Consider the following 21,722-nt stretch of genomic DNA (forward strand, 5'->3'; position numbering starts at 1 on the left):
TAATGGGGTCTTCAGGGACTTTTATGAGAGACTATAGGCGGGATTCTCCCCTACCCGGCGTGACGGGGGGTCCCGACGTAGGGGAGTGGTGCCAACCACTCCGGGGTCGGGCCACCCCAAAGGTGGGGAATTCTCCGCACCCTTGGGGGCTAGCCCCGTGCCGGAGCGGTTGGCACCAGAAGACTGGCGCAAAAAACCGGCGCCCCCGGCAGCGGGACTGGCCGAAAGGCTTTCGCCAGTCAGCGCATGCGCCGGCGGTGACGTCAGCGGCCAGCTGCCGCAGACATCACCACCGGCGCATGCGCATTGTTGGTTTCTCTTCCATTTCGGCCATGGCGGAGGCCGTGGCGGCCGCGGAAGAGAAAGAGTGCACCCAGGGCACTGGCCCGGAGTCTGAGCGGGGGGCCCCGATCGCGGGCCTGGCCACCGTGGGGGCACCCCCCCGGGGTCCGATCGCCCCCCCCTGGACCCCGGGGGCCCGGTCCCGGTGCCGATCCAGCCGCCACCAGAGGTGGTTCAAACCTCGGCGGCGGGAGAGGCCTCCCAGCGGCGGGACTTCGGCCCATCGCGGTCCGGAGAATCGCCGCAGGGGGCTCGCCGATCGGAGTGGTGAGATTCCCGCCGCCGCAACTTCCCGGATGGCGAAGAATCTCTGCCACGGCGGGGGCCGGATTTTCGGCGGCCCCAGGCGATTCTCTGACCCTGCTGGGGGTCGGAGAATTTTGCTCCAGATCGGTCTGAACCTCCGGCAGAGAAGCGGGGGATGGGGCGCTTTTTGGACCGACTGAGATTCCCGAGGTTGGAGGAGGGACGGGTGGAGGGTCTGGGGGCGCCAGTTGAGCTTGAGGAGCTGGTTAAAGGGATAGGGAACATGCAGTCGGGGAAGGCGCCGGGGCCGGATTGGTTCCCGGTTGAATTTTACAAGGCATATGCAGGCCTGCTGGGCCCCCTGTTGGTTAGGACTTTCAACGAGGCGAGGGAGGGGGGGGGGAGGGGCTTTGCCCTGACGATGTCTCGGGCGCTGATCTCCTTGATCCTTAAGCGAGACAAGGATCCCCTGCAGTGTGGGTCATACAGGCCGATCTCACTGCTGAATGTGGACACCAAGTTGTTGGCAAAGATCTTAGCCACGTGGATAGAAGATTGTGTGCCGCAGGTTATCCACGAGGATCAAACGGGGTTTGTGAAGGGGAGGCAGCTGAACACTAATATACGGAGGCTCTTGAACGTTATTATGATGCCGGCGGTGGAAGGGGAGGCGGAGATAGCGGTGGCGCTAGATGCGGAGAAGGCCTTTGATAGGGTCGAGTGGGGGTACTTGTGGGAGGTGCTGGAAAGGTTCGGGTTTGGGGAGGGGTTTGTCAGTTGGGAGCGGAAAACCCTCTCCTCTGTTTTTCTCTCCATGCAGCCAGATAGGCTGCATATTTCCAGCACTTTGTTTTTATTTCAGATTTCCAACGTTCTCAGAATTTTGCTTTTATGTGATTCGAGAATGTGAGTAGTCAGGTCAGGAGGAAATAAAGGCACAAATGAGGATTGAAACAACAGATGAACACAACCTGGATTGTAATGAGTGATATTATGGAGGTAGATGTCGGCAGTCTTGGTAACAGAGAAGAGATGGGGGGCCAGGAGCTAAGCTCAGGGTCAAGTAGCATACCGAGATTGCAAACACTTCCACAGGCTACGTTTAGTTAAAGAGAAATCCTTCTAGTTGAAGCAGGTTTTAAAATAGTGCAATACAACATACTTTCAGGTGACAGTTATCTTTAATTATCTTGCAGTGGCTGGAGAATGCTACATAAATGTATGATTGCCGTGAAGTGGTCAAGAGTTAAGATAAATAACTGCACTTATACAAAAGAGCTTCTTGGAATTGTGCATAAATCATACTTCCATGGCAACAAGTATCAGCCTAGCAATAGATCAGACACTCATATGATTAAAGGTTTGTTATATTTAATACACTTTAAACACAAATATTACTGTCCAGCAATACATGCTACCATACACATTGTACAATAATTTTATACATTATATACTTTCTCATCAAAACTGCTATGGATCTGAGTTTACAAAATGGTTACCCAGGCATTAACTGACCTGATACTATAATCGCACCATACATTGGTGTGACAGATGCTGGAAGCAATAGAATATCAAACTGCAGTTTGTTTTTTCTATACTTTGATTGATTGATTACATGGAATCAAAAATTGCTCACAATTTTTAATCAACAAGCTGAAGGAACTGTATATATCAACATAAGAATTAAAGACGGAGGATAAAAATTTAAGTTAGATAAAACATTACCTTTACCGCAAGGGTGCATTGGTTGTGGTTTACAATCCTGAATGTCATTATCAAATTACTTTGAAGTGTAGTGACTGTTAATACGTAACCAAATACCTTGCACGCAGCATGGTCCCACAAACAACGTGAGATGAATTATCGATTCATCTGTTTATATTGGTAATGTTGGCTGTGAGAGGAATGGTTACCTGGATACTGGTAGAACTCTGTTCATTTTACGGAATTGTCATGGGTATGCAACCTGGAACTATTGGAACAGGCAGGCAGGGCCTTGGCTTAATATGTTATGCAAAGCACAATACCTGGAAAATAGAACCACTCTCAGCAGTGGACTGAGAAGTATCAGCCTAGATTCTGTGTTCAAGAGCGGATTTTATCCACTATTCTGATCTTAGGTATGAAAAACAAAGTTGATACTCCCTAACATGTGCTTGCCTCATGCCTTTTTATCCCCTTAAACTAGTTCCTCTCTGAGGAGAAGTTATTTTTCTTATCTTAGTTATTCTAATTTTCTCTGATTATCTTATGAGGCACTCCTTCCCAATCTTTATTTGGGTGTCCTTTTAGGAAGCCACCAATCTGTACACATGAGGTCATATATATAAATTAAGTTCTAAAACACCGCTGATCTCTGACAGAATACAACAATAACCACCCTAAAACTCCTGATGATTGGTGGACAACCTTTATTTTCTCTAATCCATCACTTTCCTACAGGGATCTTCTGTGTTAACATTTCAATTGTTAATTCTCTAGTTTCCAAAGTATTCTTCCTAATTGTCTGGCCCATTATTAGAACAAGGCAGACACTTAGTTACTGAAACATGGTTCAAATGTAAAATAAATTGGCTGAGTAAAAACTAGATGGAAGAAAATATCGTACATTTACTTCAGTATTACTATAAATATATTTGGGGCCCATGATTATTAAATAGTGCTGAATTTCAAAGAGAAACTATGACCCATAACTATATGATGTTTCTTTGTCACCTTGAATATCTGTAATGCTTAGGGAGAAAAAGGAACTAAAAGCAAAGCAGAAATGTGTGCAGAGCTAAAAGAAGTTATTTTTTTTTGAAAGAGGCAGAATAGTTCACAATTTTCAGGTTAATAATAATCTTTTATTGTCCCAAGTATGAAGTTACTGTGAAAAGCCCCTAGTCGCCACATTCCACCACCTGTTCGGGTAAACTGGTACGGGAATTGAACCCGCGCTGCTGGTCTTGTTCTGCATTACAAACCAGCTATTTAGCCCACTGAGCTAAACCAGCCCTTTTAATCTTACATTGTTTGTTTAAATAATAATCCTAGGAGTTAACTGAAATCAAAGAAAAAGCAGTGAACCATTTACTATAAATTATGAATAAAAATTAATCTTCATCATAAATGGAAGTGGAGAGTACTTAAATCACTGCACTATTCACCAAAATTACATACATTAGTCTAGAATTCCTTAACAGGTAAATCAATATTATCAATATTGCATTATTTATGGTGAACGCTGGATTATAAGTGTCATGTATAACAGGCAACTCAATAACATACAGTTTAAAGAAAATTTATATGAACAAAGTGATCCGTTCTGATCAAGGCACAAGAAGTAATCTTAAACCAGGCAGCTCTACCAAAGTGAATATTCACAATAAAATAGTTTCAAACATAATATGATCAAATGACACAAAATCAAATGAGGCCAAATCGGTGAGCAAGTAAATTCATTGGTAATCAAGCCACTATGGCAGAGATTACGGCACATTGCTATTAACTCGTACCTGCTGAGAGTCACAAAACTCCATGAATTAGGAGTCATAGAATTGAGGAAATCTGGAATGCATTTAATTTGGATGCAATTTCACCCATTTTAGTTAGATAGATTTTGAAATCAAACTGTTGAAGAATCATCAACTATTTAAGCACATTTTAGTGATATATAAAAATGAATGATCCTTTGATAGGAGTGAGCTTGCTGGTCCACAAGCCTGTGCTAACAAAATTTGATAATACATGAACAAGAACCAAAACCAGATGATAAAGACAAGGAAAGCTAAAGATTTAGATTAAGGCATGAATTACACATGGTTTATATAACATGGAATTTTTCAGAGAACCTCCAGAGTTGAATGCTGAGAGTGCAATCTGTATTTGGTCACTTAAGAGCTTGCCTTCGAACATAAAATGTGCAAACTGAAGACATTTTGAAGCATGAAAGAGCAGAAAACTTGGAATGTTACAAGCTACATATTAACAGCAAAGATTACGCATTTATAGGTTGCACAAACAAACAAAAAACATTTACAGTGTCTTCTATATATTAAGCTCTCCTGCATATTAAAAATGTACCTGCATTTATTTTATTTTTAATAAAGGCAGTTTGGATTAGACACATAGAGAAAATATGTTTAGAACATGGTCAAGGGAAGTAATAACAACATCTAGTTTCCATTAAGACAAAGGTAAAATTAGACACAATGTACAAGGGGTAATTTTCCACTCCTGTGCTCCGGCCACCCAACAGTGCACATTAGAATAACTCATGCAGCCCGCCTCATCTTTAGCCAAGGAAAATGAGTGGATGGATAGGAGACTGGCTGCACAATACTTCCAATATTTTGCATCTACTATTCAAATCTAAATTCCTGATGAGTGTTGTTCTCCATGAGAAATGAAGAAGTGGAAAATTATTCCTATAATGTGCACCATGTCCACATATTATTAGGCTTATGTCTGTACCGTTTCCTGCCCTGGTTACATACATGTTCAGATGAATAGAAATGAAACCCACATCATTTAAAAAAATTATGAAGATTTCAAAACTTGTACAGTGCACTGTTATTGAAAACTGATCAGAGAACAGAATCTACAAGTAGAAATAGAATCAATGTCAAGGAGGCAGGAAATGAGGATGGGAAAATAGACGAAAATCACATAGGTTAAAAGTTAAAACATTATCGCGAAAATTATAGCAGTCCTTCTGGATCCCTAGTTCTTCTGCACTAATTCATCTCTTCTTAAATGTTTTCGGCAGTAAACCGTTAACATATAGAGACCAGATCGCAACTCTGAAAGAGAGGCAGCAGGAATTTCAAAACATTAGTTCTGGGCTGGGGTACTTGTGTTGTGTGCCACTAATGCGGCTTCACTTTTGAATTTAGAATAAATCTGTTTAAACCTTCATCTTCATGTCTCCTGGATTACTACACTGGCGATGAGGAGCAAGAAGGGATTCTGGACAGCCCTGCTTAGAAAAACTCCGGTCAGGAAACATATGAAGAGAACACAGCAATGCCACTATTTGGGAAACTCGAGCCATATGATGTAGGCATGGAGGATTTGCCCCAGCACGCCAGAAGGATGCACTATTTCTTTAGTGCAAATAGCATAGAAGGTGATGGTCGACATAAGGTAATCCTTCTGACCGCTTGTGGAGACCCGACGTTCGGCATCATTAAGAGTTTGACATATCTGACAGACCCAGGACTCAAAACCTTTGAATGAACTGGTAGAATTAGTGGCTAACCACTATGACCTGAGACCAACGGGAATTTTCCAGTGCTACGGCTGGAAGAATCCCTGGAGAACCCATAATGGAATTCCTGACCAGAATCAGGAAACTGGTGGCTGTGTCATCCTGCCAGAGATGCTACAGGACTAACTGATATTGGGATAAACAACATCACGACACAGAGAAAACTGCTTGCAAAATATGCCCTGGATCTTAAAAGAACCATAGAACTGCGCTGTCCGTAGAAAATGGTGAGAAAAGGGCCCAGAAACCTCAAGGTTCAATGGACTGCAGCATGCTCAATGTCAGATGACACCCTGTTTCGAAAAACTGGGCTCCCCATAGAAAGCACCTCTACGCCCCACCCCCCACCTGTTCACCACTCTACCACGGCAGGCAGGGGTAAGGGTCAACGGCTGCAAAACCCTAGATATGTTCGGGAAGCTTTCCCAGGGAACTTCGGGAACAGTACTGTACCTGTGGCTGAAGGATACGTCCAAGGCAAGGCTGCCAGAATCGTTAGTACACGTAACATTCAGGTCGGAAAACAAAATCACCTCAGGTGCAGGCCTTGCAAATCTATCAGTCTAAACAGGATGAACTGATGCAGCCGAGCTGCATCCTCACCCCCAAGGTTGCTCTAACCAAAATTAAACTCCAGGCCTTGGAAATGGAAGTGGATATCGGAGCTGCTGTCTCCATTTTAGGAGAACAGACCTTTTGGCACCTCCGAGTGGGCATCGCGTTCCAGAGCCTGCCAGGCGCCATGGTCAGGTTGGCCATGTACACGGGAGAGCCTCTCGGAATTTTCAGAACCACCGTGAGGCTGGTCACCCATGGGCAAAAGATGGGCAGACAACCCTAATAGTCGTTCAAGGACTAGGACCCAGTTTTCTGGGCAGAGACAGGCTGCAAAAAATCCAATTGGACTGGCAGCAAATTTTCAAAATGCAAACTGGTGGTCTATATGAATTAATTGGGAAATATCCCCAGGTATTTCAAGGAGACCTCGGCAAAATCAAAGGAGCAAGGGCAAAAATCTACATAGGTCCAGAGGCCTACCAGTCCCCCATGCCTTGCTCGCCAAAGTAGAGGCCAAATTTGGGCAGCTGGAAAGCCTTGGCATTATGGGCACAGTACAATTTGCGGAAAAGGCTGTGCCAGTAGTTCCGGTACTAAAGCTCGCTAAGTCGATCCACATTTGCGGAGATTATAAATTAAATGTCAACGGGGCCTCCCGCCTTGACCAGTATGCCATGCCGTGCATTGAAGACCTGTATGCAAAACTGACTGCAGGCCACATGTTCACCAAGTGGGACATGAGCCATGCGTACCTCCAGCTGGAGCTCGATACGGCGTCCAGGAAATATATCACCATCAACACCCATAGGGGTTACATGAATACACCTGCCTGCCTTTTGGTGTCTCATTGATGTGCACCATTTTCCAGTGCTGCTATGAAAAATATCCTTCAAGGTCTACCTAGGGTGGCAGTGTACCTGGATGATGTATTAATCACACGAGGCACTGAAAAAGAAAACCTGCCAAACTTGGAGGAAGTCCTACAGAAATCGTCCGAAGCAGGCGTCCGCCTTGAAGCGGGAAAAGTGCGAGTTTCAGGCAGGCAAGATAACATACCTTAGATACCGCATTGATAAAGACAGACTGTAGTCTGTAGAAGGCAAATTAAAGGCCATCAAAGGGGCACCGACTCCGTGAAACACAAAAGGAGTTGAAATTTTTTCTAGGCCTCATCAACTATTCTGGGAAATGTATCTCCAACCTAGCCACCTTATTGGCACACCTGCATGTTATGTTGATGAAGAACCAGAAGTGGTCGTGGCAGGTGCCACAGGACAAAGCAGTCACAAAAGTGAAGCAACAGCTGCTATCGTCCAACACCTTGACACATTACGATCCCACAATACTGCTGGTGCTAACATGCAATGCCTCTCTGTACGGAGTTTGGGCCGTCCTCTCCCATCGATGGGACGATGGCACTGAGTGACCAATTGCATATGCTTCATGAACCCTGGCAGGTGTGCAACGACGCAATGCACAAATCAAAAAAGAGGACCTGGCTGTGATATTCAGAGAGAAGAAATTCCATCTGTATGTCTACGGTTGGCACTTTATCATAATGCTGGACCTTAAACCACTGTTGGGCCTTTCTAAGGAAGACAAAGCGATCCCTTCCATTGGCTCGGATCCAAAGCTGGGCACTATTGTTGGTGGCTTATGAGTAATCCTTCAAGCACCGCCCAGGAACGCACATAGCCAATGTTGACGCCCTGAGTCGTCTACCATTGCCCACCAGCTTGTTCCTCCAGCCAGTAATGGACTAAGTAATCATGGCGTTAAACTTTATGGACACACTGCCCGTATCTGCCAAGCAAATCTGGACATGGACGCAGAATGATCCTACACTGGGAAACTACGCCATGTGATCCTAAGCGGTAGAATTGAAGGAGGCCCTGCAGAAAACCTAAAGCCCTTACTGTCTAAACACCTAGAATTCAGGGTGGAAGTCAGCATCATCCTGTGGGGAGCCTGTGTGGTTGTCCCTCGCCCAGAAAATATTGCAAAGAGCTACACAGTGGTCACCCAAATGTCTCTAAAATTAAGATGCTTGCAAGTAGCTACGTCTGGTGGGCAGGACTTGACTCCAACATTGAAAACAGTGCCCGTCGTGCGAGGAAAATCAGAAGCTCCCCCCATTGGCCCCGCTATACCTGTGGGAATGACCAGGGAGACCTTGGACATGGTACACACAGACTTCGACGGGCCATTTATGGGGCCAATTACAATCTGGGATTTTCTACTTTAAGGATCAAAACAAATGTCTCATAAAACAGATATTTAGGGTCCTAAGAATTTTTGAGCTAACTAACATTTGATAAATCTTTTAGTTTTCTTTTACTTTTCAGTAAAGATGGGGGATGTCACAAGGTAATTTCGCAACGAACATGTGGAATGGCTATAGTACAAAATTTATATTTTAAAAAATCAAAGTTTAACAGTGACCACACATGCTCCAGCTCTTCCAAGGCACAGTGGTGCAACCTGTAAAAAAAGCAGAAGTATACTTAACGTCCTGAAAATAGAATTGGAGGCGCAGCAAATTTTATTTTAAAATGGTAACAACAATAATCCTCACTTAATCTCACTCATCTTCAATTAGTTTTGTTTGTCTGATTCTTTAAAACGGCATTATCTTTGCACAATTTGAATATGAAGGCAAAGTAATGGAAAATATTTTGCTTTGAATAAGATGCCACAACCAAAATGACATCGTAACTAAAACTGTAATGTCGGAGAAACACCATGAAGCCTCAAAATGGAGGCAACAGTCAGGGAAAGATAATAACTAATGTAATTCAAACCTTGAAGGCTTACACAAACAAACATTAGAACAAACTGGCATGTTCAGAGGCCTAAAGATTGCTCAGAAAAGGGGACATAATGATATTTAGGAGCACAGTGTGGTTGCGAAAGAGTGTTTCATTACCAGTGGAATAAAGTTGGAATTTGGTGCAAGTGGGATATGGAGGAGATGCTGCTCTTTATTCTTCTTTCTAAACCCCCAGTAGACATGACAGGGCAAGTGGTGTGTCGTGACAGCAGCATGTGGACGTTTGTGGAGAGCACGGTAGTCCCGGACAACCAAATCTGCAGCTTGAAGAATTTTGGCTCTGAGTTTCTGAGTAGGAGTCAGAGCTTCAGACACACTGGCGTCAGGGAGAGGGACAGTTATTTGGGCATTTTGTTCCAGAATGCAGTCACATCCCTCAGAGTAAGTAGAACTTTAGAGTTGGTCAATGGTCAGGGACAGGAAGGTGAGACTGCAAATCAGGTGGGGGTATGTGGATCAAGAATATAGTGATGGAAGTCAACACATGACTTTGACCAATAGGCACAATGCAATCTAATAAAAGCAAAATACTGTGGGCAATGGAAATCTGATAAACGTAGTTAACATTTCACTCAAAAGATTAACTCTGCTTCCCACGCCATAGATGCTGCCAGACCTGCTGAGTTTCCAGCATTGTCTGTTTTTATTTCAGGTGCAAAGTACTTTGTGGGTGACAGGGATTGGTGGATGGGCACCTGACCATGGCACCATGATGCAGGAAGCCATTCAAGTGACAGTGATAGTATACATAGAAAATAGAAGTAGGAGGATGACATTCGGCCCTCTGAGCCTGCTCTGCCATTCATTATTATTATGGATGATCATTACCCTGATCCCGTCATCCCCATATAGTCAACGGGGATAGATAATATGTTCAGCCATAGCGATCGGCAGTCCCAAAGGTTGTGCTACCTGGCCTGGTGCCAGGTTAATGACATCTCCTCGTGGCTGAAGATGGACTTTGAATGGGGGAGGGAGGATCCAGTTACCGTAGTCCATGGAGAAATTGATGACATAACCAGAATTCTTTGTTCTTTGTGTATTGCTGAGATTGTTTGGGAAGTTTGGTTTTAAATTAAGTAGCGGAACTTCAAAATTAATAATCTTTGGATTCTGAACTCACCCACCCACCAATTGGTATAGGAATAAACAGATTAGAAAGTTAAAGGTTTGGCTGAAAGCGATATAGGTGCAGGGGCTTTTCTTCATCTGTCACTGAACTAGCACTGGGGACAGAAAGAGCTGTTCGACTGGGCCTGTGCCATGGGGGCTCTCTTTTCCTTCCGCCTTCACCATGGTCTTCACCATGGCGGAGGCGGAAGAGACCCCCTCTCCTGCGCATTCGCTGGGATGACGTCAGCAGCGGCTGACGCACCGGCGCAAGCGCGGACTTACGCCGGCCAGCGAAGTCCTTTCGGCCCCGGCTGGCATGGCGCCAAAGGCCGTTCATGCCAGCCGGCGGAGGGGGAACCACTCCGGCGCGGGCCTAGCCCCTCAATGTGAGAGTTCCGCACCTTTGGGGCGGCCCGACGCCGGAGTGGTTCACGCCACTCCAACACGCCGGGACCCCCCACCCCGCCGGGTACGGGAGAATCCCGGCTAAGGACTCTGGTGGGAGCTACCTTACGCGCGACCTTCTCCTACATGCCGCCACTGGATGTCCCCGTGAAGTGGAAGTTTTAACACCTCTCACAGAATCTCAGCAAAGGACAGCTGAAACTGAGATGCAAGAACAAAGAAGCTAATGCTGTGCAACAGCAGGGAGAATTGTTTTGTGTTAATAATGAAGCAGGATGCTTTAGAGAGTTTGGTTTCTGTTTTTAAAAATGGGAACAGAACAGACAGGGCTCTTGCTATTTGCAGTAATAGTGTGGAGGACAAGTTAATGGAAGGTATAAAAGATGGTTCTCCAGCTCTAACTAACTCGGGAACATGTTGCTCTGGATCGACTGTTGTGCAATGAAAAAGGGTTAATTAATGATCTTGGAATAAAAGGACCTCCAAGGTATTCAGGGAGTTAAGGGATATGTGAATAATGTGGGAAAGTGCAGCTGATCCTGTTGAATGGCAGAGCAGGTTCAAAAGGCCAAATGGCCTGCTCCTGTTTCTTATGCTCTTATCTAGACCTGTGCAAGACCCTTTGCGAGCAAACACCAGAGGCACTAGGGAGCAAAAAAATGAACTGGCTGATATAGAAATCACGATTCATGGTTGTGTGTGGAATCAACTTTTCTAACACGTGTCACTCAGATTGATCACTAGAACAGATGAGATTTTTTGAGAAATTAAGGATATACAAGAAAGCAGTTTTTGATATTAAGATCCTCAATTCTAAGCTTAGTTCTCATTCATTAAATAGTCTTTGTAGGTGTAGGTGTTTATTATCTAGTATAAGCAAAAGAATATCTCTGGAAAATCAGGATCACATCTCTGATCGAGGAGGGTCACGGAATTTATGATTGCAGGACTATTCCAGCCAAATGCAAGCAAATATGTGCATCATGTGGATACACATGTTCAGGTGGAGCCCATTCCATTGGCACAGCTCCTTCTTGTCTCAGAACTGGTATCAGTACCCAATGGAAAGGAACCTGTTTCATATACCAGCCCTTTAGCCATTAGTAAATTTTCCTGCTCCTATAGCAATTTGCCATTTGCAATAATTTAGAGATTATTACTCTCAGATTCCTACTGATTTGAGCCCAACTCCTGATACTATTTCAGCAGGGACTCCTCACTGTTCCTACCTACGTTGTTTGTTCCAGCATGGACTATGGCAACTGAATTTACCCCCTTCCTTCCAAAGTTTCCCTCCAGCCAACATTAGTGGCTGGATTCTCCGCAGCCCCGCGCCGAGATCACGTTTGGTGCGGGGGCGGTCAATGCAATTTCATGCCGAAATCGGGCGCAGTGTATCTCCGGGACCCGAGAATCGGCGTGTTCGCAGAGTACTCTGCATGGCTGGGGGTGGGGGGGCATTGCTAGAGGCCTGCCCAGCGATCCTCCCCTCCCGACCGGCCGCGTTCCCGATGGCGTGGTTGTACCACTTATCGCCGTTCGGGAAGCTCGCGTGGCGGCTGAGGACGCAGTCTGCGGTCGCCCTGATTTTTCTTTTGGGGTGGGGGGGCCTTATAGGCGGGCGGGGGACAGATTGGGGTCGTCGGATCTTCGGGCGTGTTGCCGATCGGGGTGGGTCTACATTCTTCATTTGCCTCCACGGTCCGAGTCCGCCATGGCGCTCGGGGCAGGCGCTGGAGGCCGCCGCATTGCGCATGCGTGGACTCAAAACCGGAAGTGCGGGGGCCTGTATCCGCAGCTAAAACTGCGTGAACTACTCTGGGTCCCTGCCAGCCCCCTGCAGTGAATCGGACCATCTTTGTGGAAGCAATCTTGAAAGTGAAACGCCAGCGTTTTTACGCCGGCGTGGGGGACATAGTCCCACTTTGGGAGAATCCAGCCCGAGATCTCCCTTATCCGAGGTCTGGGTAGGTTCCCCATGCTTCAAATTTCTGAGCTGGGCTGATATTACACTGAGCGAACTCCTCGAAGATGCTTTTCTGGTTATGTTTTATGCAAAGTGGAGGAGTTGAAATAAATGTTTCTAACAGGTTGAATTCATTGTCTACAATTTAAAAAGGAACATTTGGGCTTAATGAGTGCAAGTACAAACAATAAGACATGTTAAGGGTTCTAATTCTTTTATAAATAAAAGCTTATATAGACAGTATAATGTTTTGGAGAAAAAGAAGGACACAAATTGCTTTGTAGTTACTCTTACCTGCATCCACTCATTAGTTTGTGGATCATAGGCCTCCACAGAGTTTAGATATGACTGTCCATCATATCCTCCAACTGCATACAGCCTGTCACCAAGTAAGCAAACGCCAACTGCATCTTTGCTGATACTCATTGGTGCTACTGATGTCCAAGTATCAGTTTTAGGATCATATCTGCAAACAAGCAAAGCCATTGTTTTCCGATCAGATCCAAATATTTAACATTTTTTGAACAATGTTTCAGGCACAATAGTCTTCACATTTGCAAACTATGCTCATATGATATTCACAATTGTTAACTATGACACACAAAGTTATTTCTCTGGTCAGGGTACAGAAATGCGATCGGTAGAGTTAAAACGATTCACCGCCTCCTTTGGTTCTGGAGTCATGGCTCTCCTGTCCCATACCCCGTTGTTAAAATCAGCCCCCTGGTGACAGGGTTACACTGGTTTAAGAAAACAAACCGAATTGCTTTGGAATTTAGCTAATTAGAAAAGTTACTACAAAAACATGGCGCGATTCTCCGCCCCCCACAACAGGTCGGAGAATAGTGGGAGGGCCTTCCCGACATTTTTCCCGACCTCCCGCTATTCTCCCCCCCCCCCAACGGCCGCCCCACGACACGAATCGCTGCTCGCCGTTTTTTACGCCGAGCAGCAATTCTTCCCTAGCCGATGGGCCGATTTCCCAGGCCTTTACGGCCGTTTTCACGAACTCCAACACACCTGCTCTCACAGTTCGTGAAAACGGCCGCAAAGTGCCGTTCTGGAGAACCATGCCACCGATTGGCACGGCCGCACCACGGCCGTGCCAAGGGTGGCATGGGCCCGCGATCTGTGGGCACCGATCGCGGGCAGTGGGTCCGGACCCCGCGCACTCTTTGTTCCTCCGCCGCCCCGCTGGATCAGTCCGCGGGCGGCTGAGGGGCATAACGGCCCGCGCATGCGCGGGTTTCACGCATATGCGTGATGATGTCATCCGCGCATGCGCGGATTGGAGCCGTCCAATCCGCGCAAGCGCGGCTGACATCATCGTTTGCGTCAGCCGCCGTTAACCTTGGCACGCAGGCTTATGCCGAGGTTCACGGGGCCCCGCTGCTAGCCCCGACCGGGGAGCAGAATTGGGTCCCGGGAGGGGGCGCGGAGGCTGCCGTGAAACACGGCCAGTTTCACGGCAGCCTTCACGACTCTCCGCATTTGCGGAGAATCGCGCCCCATGAACTGTCTAATTTTTAATCTAAGCTTGGATGTTTGGAAAAGATGTTTGCCGTTGACTGTCACTTAAAGGGACTTGCGGGAAAGTGGCATATTTCCCTATTAGATCACTGGTTTTATTTTTGTAATCACTAATATCACGACATTCGTAGACATGAGTGAGTACTTTCTGCAAGGTACAGAGAAAGCATTTTCCTATGCGCAGGATATGTCAGAATCTTTAGTTGTTACTAAAAAGTGAGAAGATTGAGATACTAATGCCAAACGAGTGTGTCCTGTTGCGCCATTTCTGCATAATCTGAAAGCAATGGTTGCAATAGACCTTTCAAGTGAAGATTTCTATCAAAACCAAAATTTCTTCAATAAATTGGTTTTGGACTGTGGAAGGGAACCAAGAAATAAGAAATTTACAAATGGATATAGATAGATTAGGTGAGTGGGTCAAAATTTGACAGATGGGGGTTCAACGCGGATAAGCCTGTGGTCATCCATTTTGGTTGGATACATGGAAAGGCAACTTGTGATCTAAATGGAGAGAAACTTCAGAGTGCTTCAGTGCAGAGGGATCTGGGTGTCCTCCTGCATGGATCGCAGCAAACCAACATGTAGGTACAGCAGGTAATAAGGATGCAAATGGCATTTTGGCCTTCATAGGTAAAGGGATAGAGAATAGAAGTAGGGAAGTGTTGCTGCAATTGTAGATAGTATTGGTGAGACCGCACCTGGAGTATCATTTTGCTCCCCTTATTTGAGGATGGATGTAGTTGCATTGAGGCAGTTCAGAGGAGGTTCACTAGAATGACTCCAGAGATGAGGACTTTGTCTTATGAAGAGAGATTGAGCAGTTTCGGGCTATACTCTCTCAAGTTTAGGAGATGAGAGGAGATCTAAACGAGGTATATAAGATGATAAAAGGTATTGCCAAAATAGATGTAGAGCGGATGCTTCCTCTTGTGGGGCAATCTAGAACGAGAGGTCATAGTTTTAGGATAAGGGTGTGGCTGGCTATAATGTCTGGAAAGCTCCTTCTGCTAAGCCATTCAAGGATGGGTGATGAGGTGCCATGTACACATGTTTTATTCAGTTAGAATGCATAAATACTGAAAGTCTGACCCAGTATAGGCAGTGTTGTTATCACAGACTAAAACCTCTGGCAGGCCATGCGTAGTGAAGATTTGTTGTTTTTTTGATTGTTGCAGGCGACATTATTGTTCTCATCTCATGAATATCTAGCCACTGGGATGGTCATCAACAATAATTATGATCATATTGCCCATTAAAGGATGCACAAAATCCACATGTGACTGTGCCCAAGGTCGGCCAGGCCACTCCCATGGATACAAGTGAGCCGAAGGGGGCAGAGATTCATGCGATTGGCATTGATCACAACGCATGACTAGTTTTTCGATATCCTAATCAATAACTGGCCAAATATAACTTCTGGCGAGCACTTTCACTTCAGTCTGACCCGAGTGAGCATTGTTTAACTTCTGTAGAGCAATACAGTAATAATGCTGAAATAACAGCTATGATAAATCGTCAAGGATTCAGCAATGAATATCTAAGTTTAAATAAGCCAATTATTCATATTTATAGACGGATCTAGGTCTCATTTACAGGAGGTTGCAAATAAATCTCCATTTTATCTCTCCAGTTACAATCAGCTATTTGTTCTTGGTAGTTAAATTAGAAGCTTTCCACCAGTTTATTCCTTTTAATAGATTTTATGTGAGAAAAGGCAGATCCATATCCAGACTAAATATACAGATCAAAGCAATGGACATAAATGTCAAGGGAAGAAATCCTGGCAGCTCCGCCAAGAAACAGCAATGATACCATCTAACGAGCATTTGGATCAAATTAGTTACATCTCCTGAGAGTAGTGTCGGTCCAGGATTAATAAATTGGAATTCATTTAAAAAAAAAATGAAATTTAAATATGTATAAATATGGATTATTTCCAGCATCCCTACTTCCAAAAAATAGTTAAGAAATAAAAAACATGATACGATAAAATGCCCTATTGAGATTGAAATAAACTACATGATTATAATCATCATGAAAAACTCTGCGCTGCATTTAATCCATGGTAAAAGCTGACCTGATTCACTGTGTCAAATGTAAATGTATATAGTGGAACAATTCTAATTTATAGAATTAATTCTAAAGATTGCAACTTTCTCTGTCACAAGTGATTTTTCAGCATCAATTTTGTTACTGCATGGTGCTTTATTTTGCAAAACTATTCATTTTAGATCGGTAATAATTTCTACATATTTGCAATTTAAAAAAAAATTTAGAGTACCCAATTCATTTTTTCCAATTAAGGGCCAATTTAGCGTGGCCAATCCACCTACTCTGCACATCTTTGGGTTGTGGGGGCGAAACCCACGCAAACACGGGGAGAATGTGCAAACTCCACACGGACAGTGATCCAGAGCCGGGATCGAACCTGGGACCTCGGTGCCGTGAGGCCGCAGTGCTAACCGTGCTGCCCTCACAATAATGGCAATTTTGATCAAATTATTAATATTTTCTTTAAATAATTTTATCAAAATCACATTTTCACGTATCTCCTGCCACTCCATGTGTAATCTCCAGATCCAGTTGTGTTATGCTTGCTTTAGGGGGTGCTGGCGGCAGGGGGGGGGGCTTAATTGCACATATCTTCATAAATGTTTTTAAAAAAATAAATTTGAATTACCCAATTCTTTTTTTCCCAATTAAGGGGCAATTTAGCATGGCCAATTCACCTGCCCTGCACATCCTTTTGGGCTATGGGGTGAGACCCACACAGACACAGGGAGAATGTGAAAACTTCACATGGACAGTGACCTGGGGCTGGGATTGAACCCGGGTCCTCAGCGCCGTGAGGCAGCAGTGCTAACCACTGCGTCACCATGCTGCCCTTTCATAAATGTTCAACCTATGCCAGTTCATTGTCAATTTAAAAGCACATTCATCTCCAAAGCAGGTTTCCCTTCTGTTACAATACAATCCAACCCTGACTCAAGGAAAAGCAAAAATGGGAGGTCTAGCCCAAGTTAAATCTTGATACATAGATACATAGAAGATAGGAACAGGAGGAGGCCTTTTGGCCCTTCGAGCCTGCTCTGCCATTTATCACAATCATGGCTGATCATCCAACTCAATAGCCTAATCCTGCTTTCTCCCCATTGCATTTGATCCCATTAGCCCCAAGTGTTATATATAGCCGTCTCTTGATTAAATTCAATGTTTTAGCATCAACTAATTCCTGTGGTAATGAATTCCACAGGCTCACCACTCTTTGGGTGAAGAAATATCTCCTCATCTCTGTCCGAAATGGTTTACCTTGAATCCTCAGACTGTGACCCTGGTTCTGGACACACCCACCATTGGGAACATCTTCCCTGCATCTACCCTGTCTAGTCCTGCTAGAATTTTACAAGTCTCTATGAGATCCCCCCTCATTTTTCTGAACTCCAGTGAGAACAATCCCAACCTAGTCAATCTCTCCTCGCATGACAGTCCCGCCATCCCTGGAATCAGTCTCGTAAATCTTCGCTGCGCTCCCTCGAGAGCAAGAACATCCTTCCTCAGAAAAGGAGACCAAAACTGCACACAATATTCCAGGTGTGGTCTCAGCAAGCTCTTTATAATTGCAACAACACATCCCTGCTTCTGTACTCACAACCTCACGCAATGAAGGCCAACATACCATTAGCCTTCTTTACCGCCTGCAGCACCTGCATGCTTACCTTCAGTGACTGGTGAACAAGGGCACCAGGTCCTGCTGCACAATCCCCTCTCCCAATTTATAGTCATTCAGGTAGTAATCTGCCTTCCTGTTTTTGCTTCCAAAGTGAATAACCTCACACTTATCCAAATTATACTGCATCCACCATTGATTTGCCAACTCGCCCAACCTGTACAGATCATGCTGTAGGATCCCTGCATCCTCGTCACAATTCACCCTCCCACCTAACTTGGTATCATCTGCAAACTTTAAGATGTTGCATTTTGTTCCCTCATCCAAATCATTAATATATATTGTGAATAGCTGGAGTCCCATCACCGATCCTTGTGGCACCCCACTAGTTACTGCCTGCCAATTTGAAAAGGACCCATTAATTCCTACTCTTGGTATCCTTTCTGCCACCCAGTTTTCTATCCACCTCCATACACTTACCCCAATCCCATGTGCTTTAATCTTGCACAATAATCTCTTATGCGGGACTGTGTCAAAAACCTTCTGAAAGTACCAATATACCATATTGACTGGCTCCCCCTTGTCAACTGTAATAGTTACACCTTCCAAGAATTTTAACAGATTTGTCAAGCATGATTTCCTCTTCATAAATCCATGCTGACTCTGACTGATCTGCCACTGCTTTCTAAATGTTCCGCTATAAAGTCCTTGATAATGGATTCAAGAATTTTCCCCACTACCAATGTTAGGCTTACTGGTCTATAATTCTCTGTTATCTCTCTACCTCCCTTTTTGAATATTGGAGTGATATTAGCTACCCTCCAATCTGCAGCGACTGTTCCAGAGTCTATAGAATCCTGGAAGATGACCACAAATGCATCCATTATTTCCAGAGTCACCTCCTTCTGTTTAGCACACTGGGCTAAATCGCTGGCTTTAAAAGCAGACCAAGGCAGGCCAGCAGCATGGTTCGATTCCCGTAACAGCCTCCCCGAACAGGCGCCGGAATGTGGCGACTAGGGGCTTTTCACAGTAACTTCATTGAAGCCTACTCGTGACAATAAGCGATTTAATTTCATTTCATTTCAGCACTATAGGATGCAGATTATCAGGCCCTGGGGATTTATCCGCCTTCAATCCCATCAATTTTCCCAGCCCCATTTCTCTACTAATATAGATCTCCCTCAGTTTTTCCCTCTCACTGAACCTCTCATTCTCCAACATTTCTGGTATCTGATTTGTGTCCTCTTTTGTGAAGACAGAACCAAATTGTATAATCAATTGCTCAGCCATTTCTTTGTCCCATATTATACATGAATCATGGTATCTTACTGGAGACTCCAGGATTAGCCATGTAGCTGTTAGCTGCCTGCCGTAATGAAACTACAAAGGTTTAGTCTTTCTGCATAAAGTGTTTAACATATGATCATGACACACATTTCTTGTAGGTAATGGTTGAGAAATAATTGATTTACCTCTCCACACAGTCAGAGAGCCTTGAAGTGAGGTTAGAAGCTGGTGCATCATGCCCGCCAATAGCATACAAGAAACCATTCCAAGTGGCAACTCCCACTCCGCCCCGTCTTTTAGACATCAGTGCACATGCAGTCCATTTGTTGGTGTGGGGATCAAAGCATTCTACAGATTTAAGGCATGAACTTCCATCTCGGCCTCCAACAGCATACAATCTAAAAAAAATTGAAATCAAGTGTAACATTCCCAGGAATGCAACCCATCATATGCTTTTGCTTAATGGATATGGATTAACGTTACAAAATCGCCCTCTGCGCCTGGAAGCTCACCTATCCAGAAGTACACACTGAAAAACCTGGGCCGGGAGTTTCCCCTCTTGAATTTTTTGGGCGGGTTTGGTGGTGGGAGGGGAAAATTTGGTGTGAGATCCATAACGCTTTATATGCCGGTGTGATTGTCCCCGCTTCCGGGCAATGATGTAATGGGATTCACGACATTCGATGTCAGGAACACCATTTCCATATATTAACATCACATTATTGGTCCTCTACAACTGAATCATTCCCCCGTAAGAAAGTCCATTCACCGGCGTGAATCACGACTGGTCTCCCAAGCCATGCACCTGGTGAGCAGACCTCCTGGAGCAGTTCAGGTGAGTGCATCACTCAATGGGGAGAGGGTCATGCCCAGGCATTACCTGCGCGCTACCAGCAATTGGCCTTTGCTGACGTTCAGGTAAATTCCACCCTAGGTGATTTTCTGTTGATTGAAAGCACCTGGAGTGCAACTTTGCAATGCTATCGTTTGTATTTTATTGTTTGTATCATAGCCAATAATACAATCATAATCTCAAAAGCTGTATTATTACACTTAATGCTGGAATAAAATGCAACACATGCAAATGCTAATTCAACATCGCACAAAGTTGGTTAAGGTAATTTAAAATGCTGAAAACATTATGCAATCATATTGAAATATTTGACATTTCTGATGTTATATCTGCACTGTTTGGGATCAATTTAGGGAACCAGGTTAAAAGTCGTTTGGGCTGTCATATGAGGCTAATCTACAAGACAGCGCCTTGTTGAGCTGGCATTGTTGGATGCTGTGAGCCCAGAACAGGAAAAAATAATTAAAATTGCAATCGCACTTATAGTACATCTCAACGTACTTTGCAGCCAATGAAGGACTTATGAAGGGTAGTCACTGTTGTAATGTAGGATATCTGGCAGAATACATGCCTCCTGCTTAACTTGACACATGCAGAGAGCAAGAAAAAGAAGGTCCTGCAGGATATGTTGAGCATACGGACCTTAAAGGGCTGCAGATCAAAATTAAAAGATGTTTCAAATCAAATCAAGATTAAAAAATGTTGCAGCCTTTTTAAAGATTAATCTGAAAGTTTTCATCTCCAACAACTCTTTACAGGCAGTAAGTAACTGCTACCATGAACAAAAAATTAGCAATTGACATTGAGAAGCACAAAATGGAATCTCAAGGCAAGCTGCTTTTTCAGTGCTAGCTGGCAATAAACCATATGCACCTCAGTGAAGGCAGTGATGATCTGCCAACACCATGTACCAAGGATGATGCAAATATCCTTGCTGTTGAAAGCAAAGTTCTGTCCTGTTTATTCTAAGTAGGTATTCGAATAGTTTTTATATTAATTGGTGTGAAGTTCAGAGATATGGGGCGGAATTCTCTGGTCTTGTCTGTGGCAGGACCCGGTGCGAGTGAACGGAAAATTATTCCAGCCAAAACTCCATTGAATTTAAGCGGCACTGGAAAATCCCAGCCGTGAACAATGATGGAAGATTTCGGCCATGGTTCAGTTCCACAAAGGTTGTGCTATTTTTACTGGACTGGAAATCCAGAGATCTACGGTAATGTCCTGGATTCAAATCCCACCATGGCTTATGGTGAAATTTGAATTCAATAAAAATTGAAAGTAAAAGTCAAATGATGGCCATGAAACCATTGTCAATTGCTGTAAAATCCCATCTGGTTCAGTAATGTCCTTTAGGGAATAATAATAATATTTACTGTCACAAGTCAGCTTACTTTAACACTGCAATTAAGTTACTGTGAAAAGCCCTTAGTCACCATGTTCCGGCGCCTGTTGGGTTCACAGAGGGAGAATTCAGAATGTCCAATTCACCTCACAGCACGTCTTTCGGGACTTGTGGGAGGAAACCCACGCAGACACAGGGAGAAGGTGCAGACTCTGCACAGACAGTGACCCAAGCCGGGAATTGAACCTGGGACCCTGGCGCTGTGAAACAACAGTGCTACCCACTGTGCTACCGCGCTGACCCAGAATGAAATGTACCGTCCTTAC

At 44.5% G+C, this 21,722-nt stretch overlaps 1 protein-coding gene across 4 annotated transcripts in view; it reads right to left on the reverse strand.

Moving 5' to 3' along the window:
- Nucleotides 1–1,939: 1,939 nt before the first annotated feature.
- The window catches only part of LOC119962983 (kelch-like protein 5), a 174,029-nt gene continuing 154,246 nt past the window's right edge, over nt 1,940–21,722 (reverse strand). For all 4 annotated transcript variants that reach the window (XM_038791406.1, XM_038791405.1, XM_038791404.1 and 1 more), the window contains 3 exons: nt 19,387–19,599; nt 13,006–13,177; nt 1,940–8,878 (listed from right to left, as the gene is read on the reverse strand). In XM_038791406.1, the coding sequence (XP_038647334.1) occupies nt 8,822–8,878; nt 13,006–13,177; nt 19,387–19,599 (442 nt within the window). In that variant the 3' untranslated portion in view covers nt 1,940–8,821. The remainder of the gene's footprint in view (nt 8,879–13,005; nt 13,178–19,386; nt 19,600–21,722) is intronic.

This window comes from Scyliorhinus canicula, chromosome 3, assembly GCF_902713615.1.
Source record: "Scyliorhinus canicula chromosome 3, sScyCan1.1, whole genome shotgun sequence".
Lineage (NCBI taxonomy): Eukaryota > Metazoa > Chordata > Chondrichthyes > Carcharhiniformes > Scyliorhinidae > Scyliorhinus > Scyliorhinus canicula.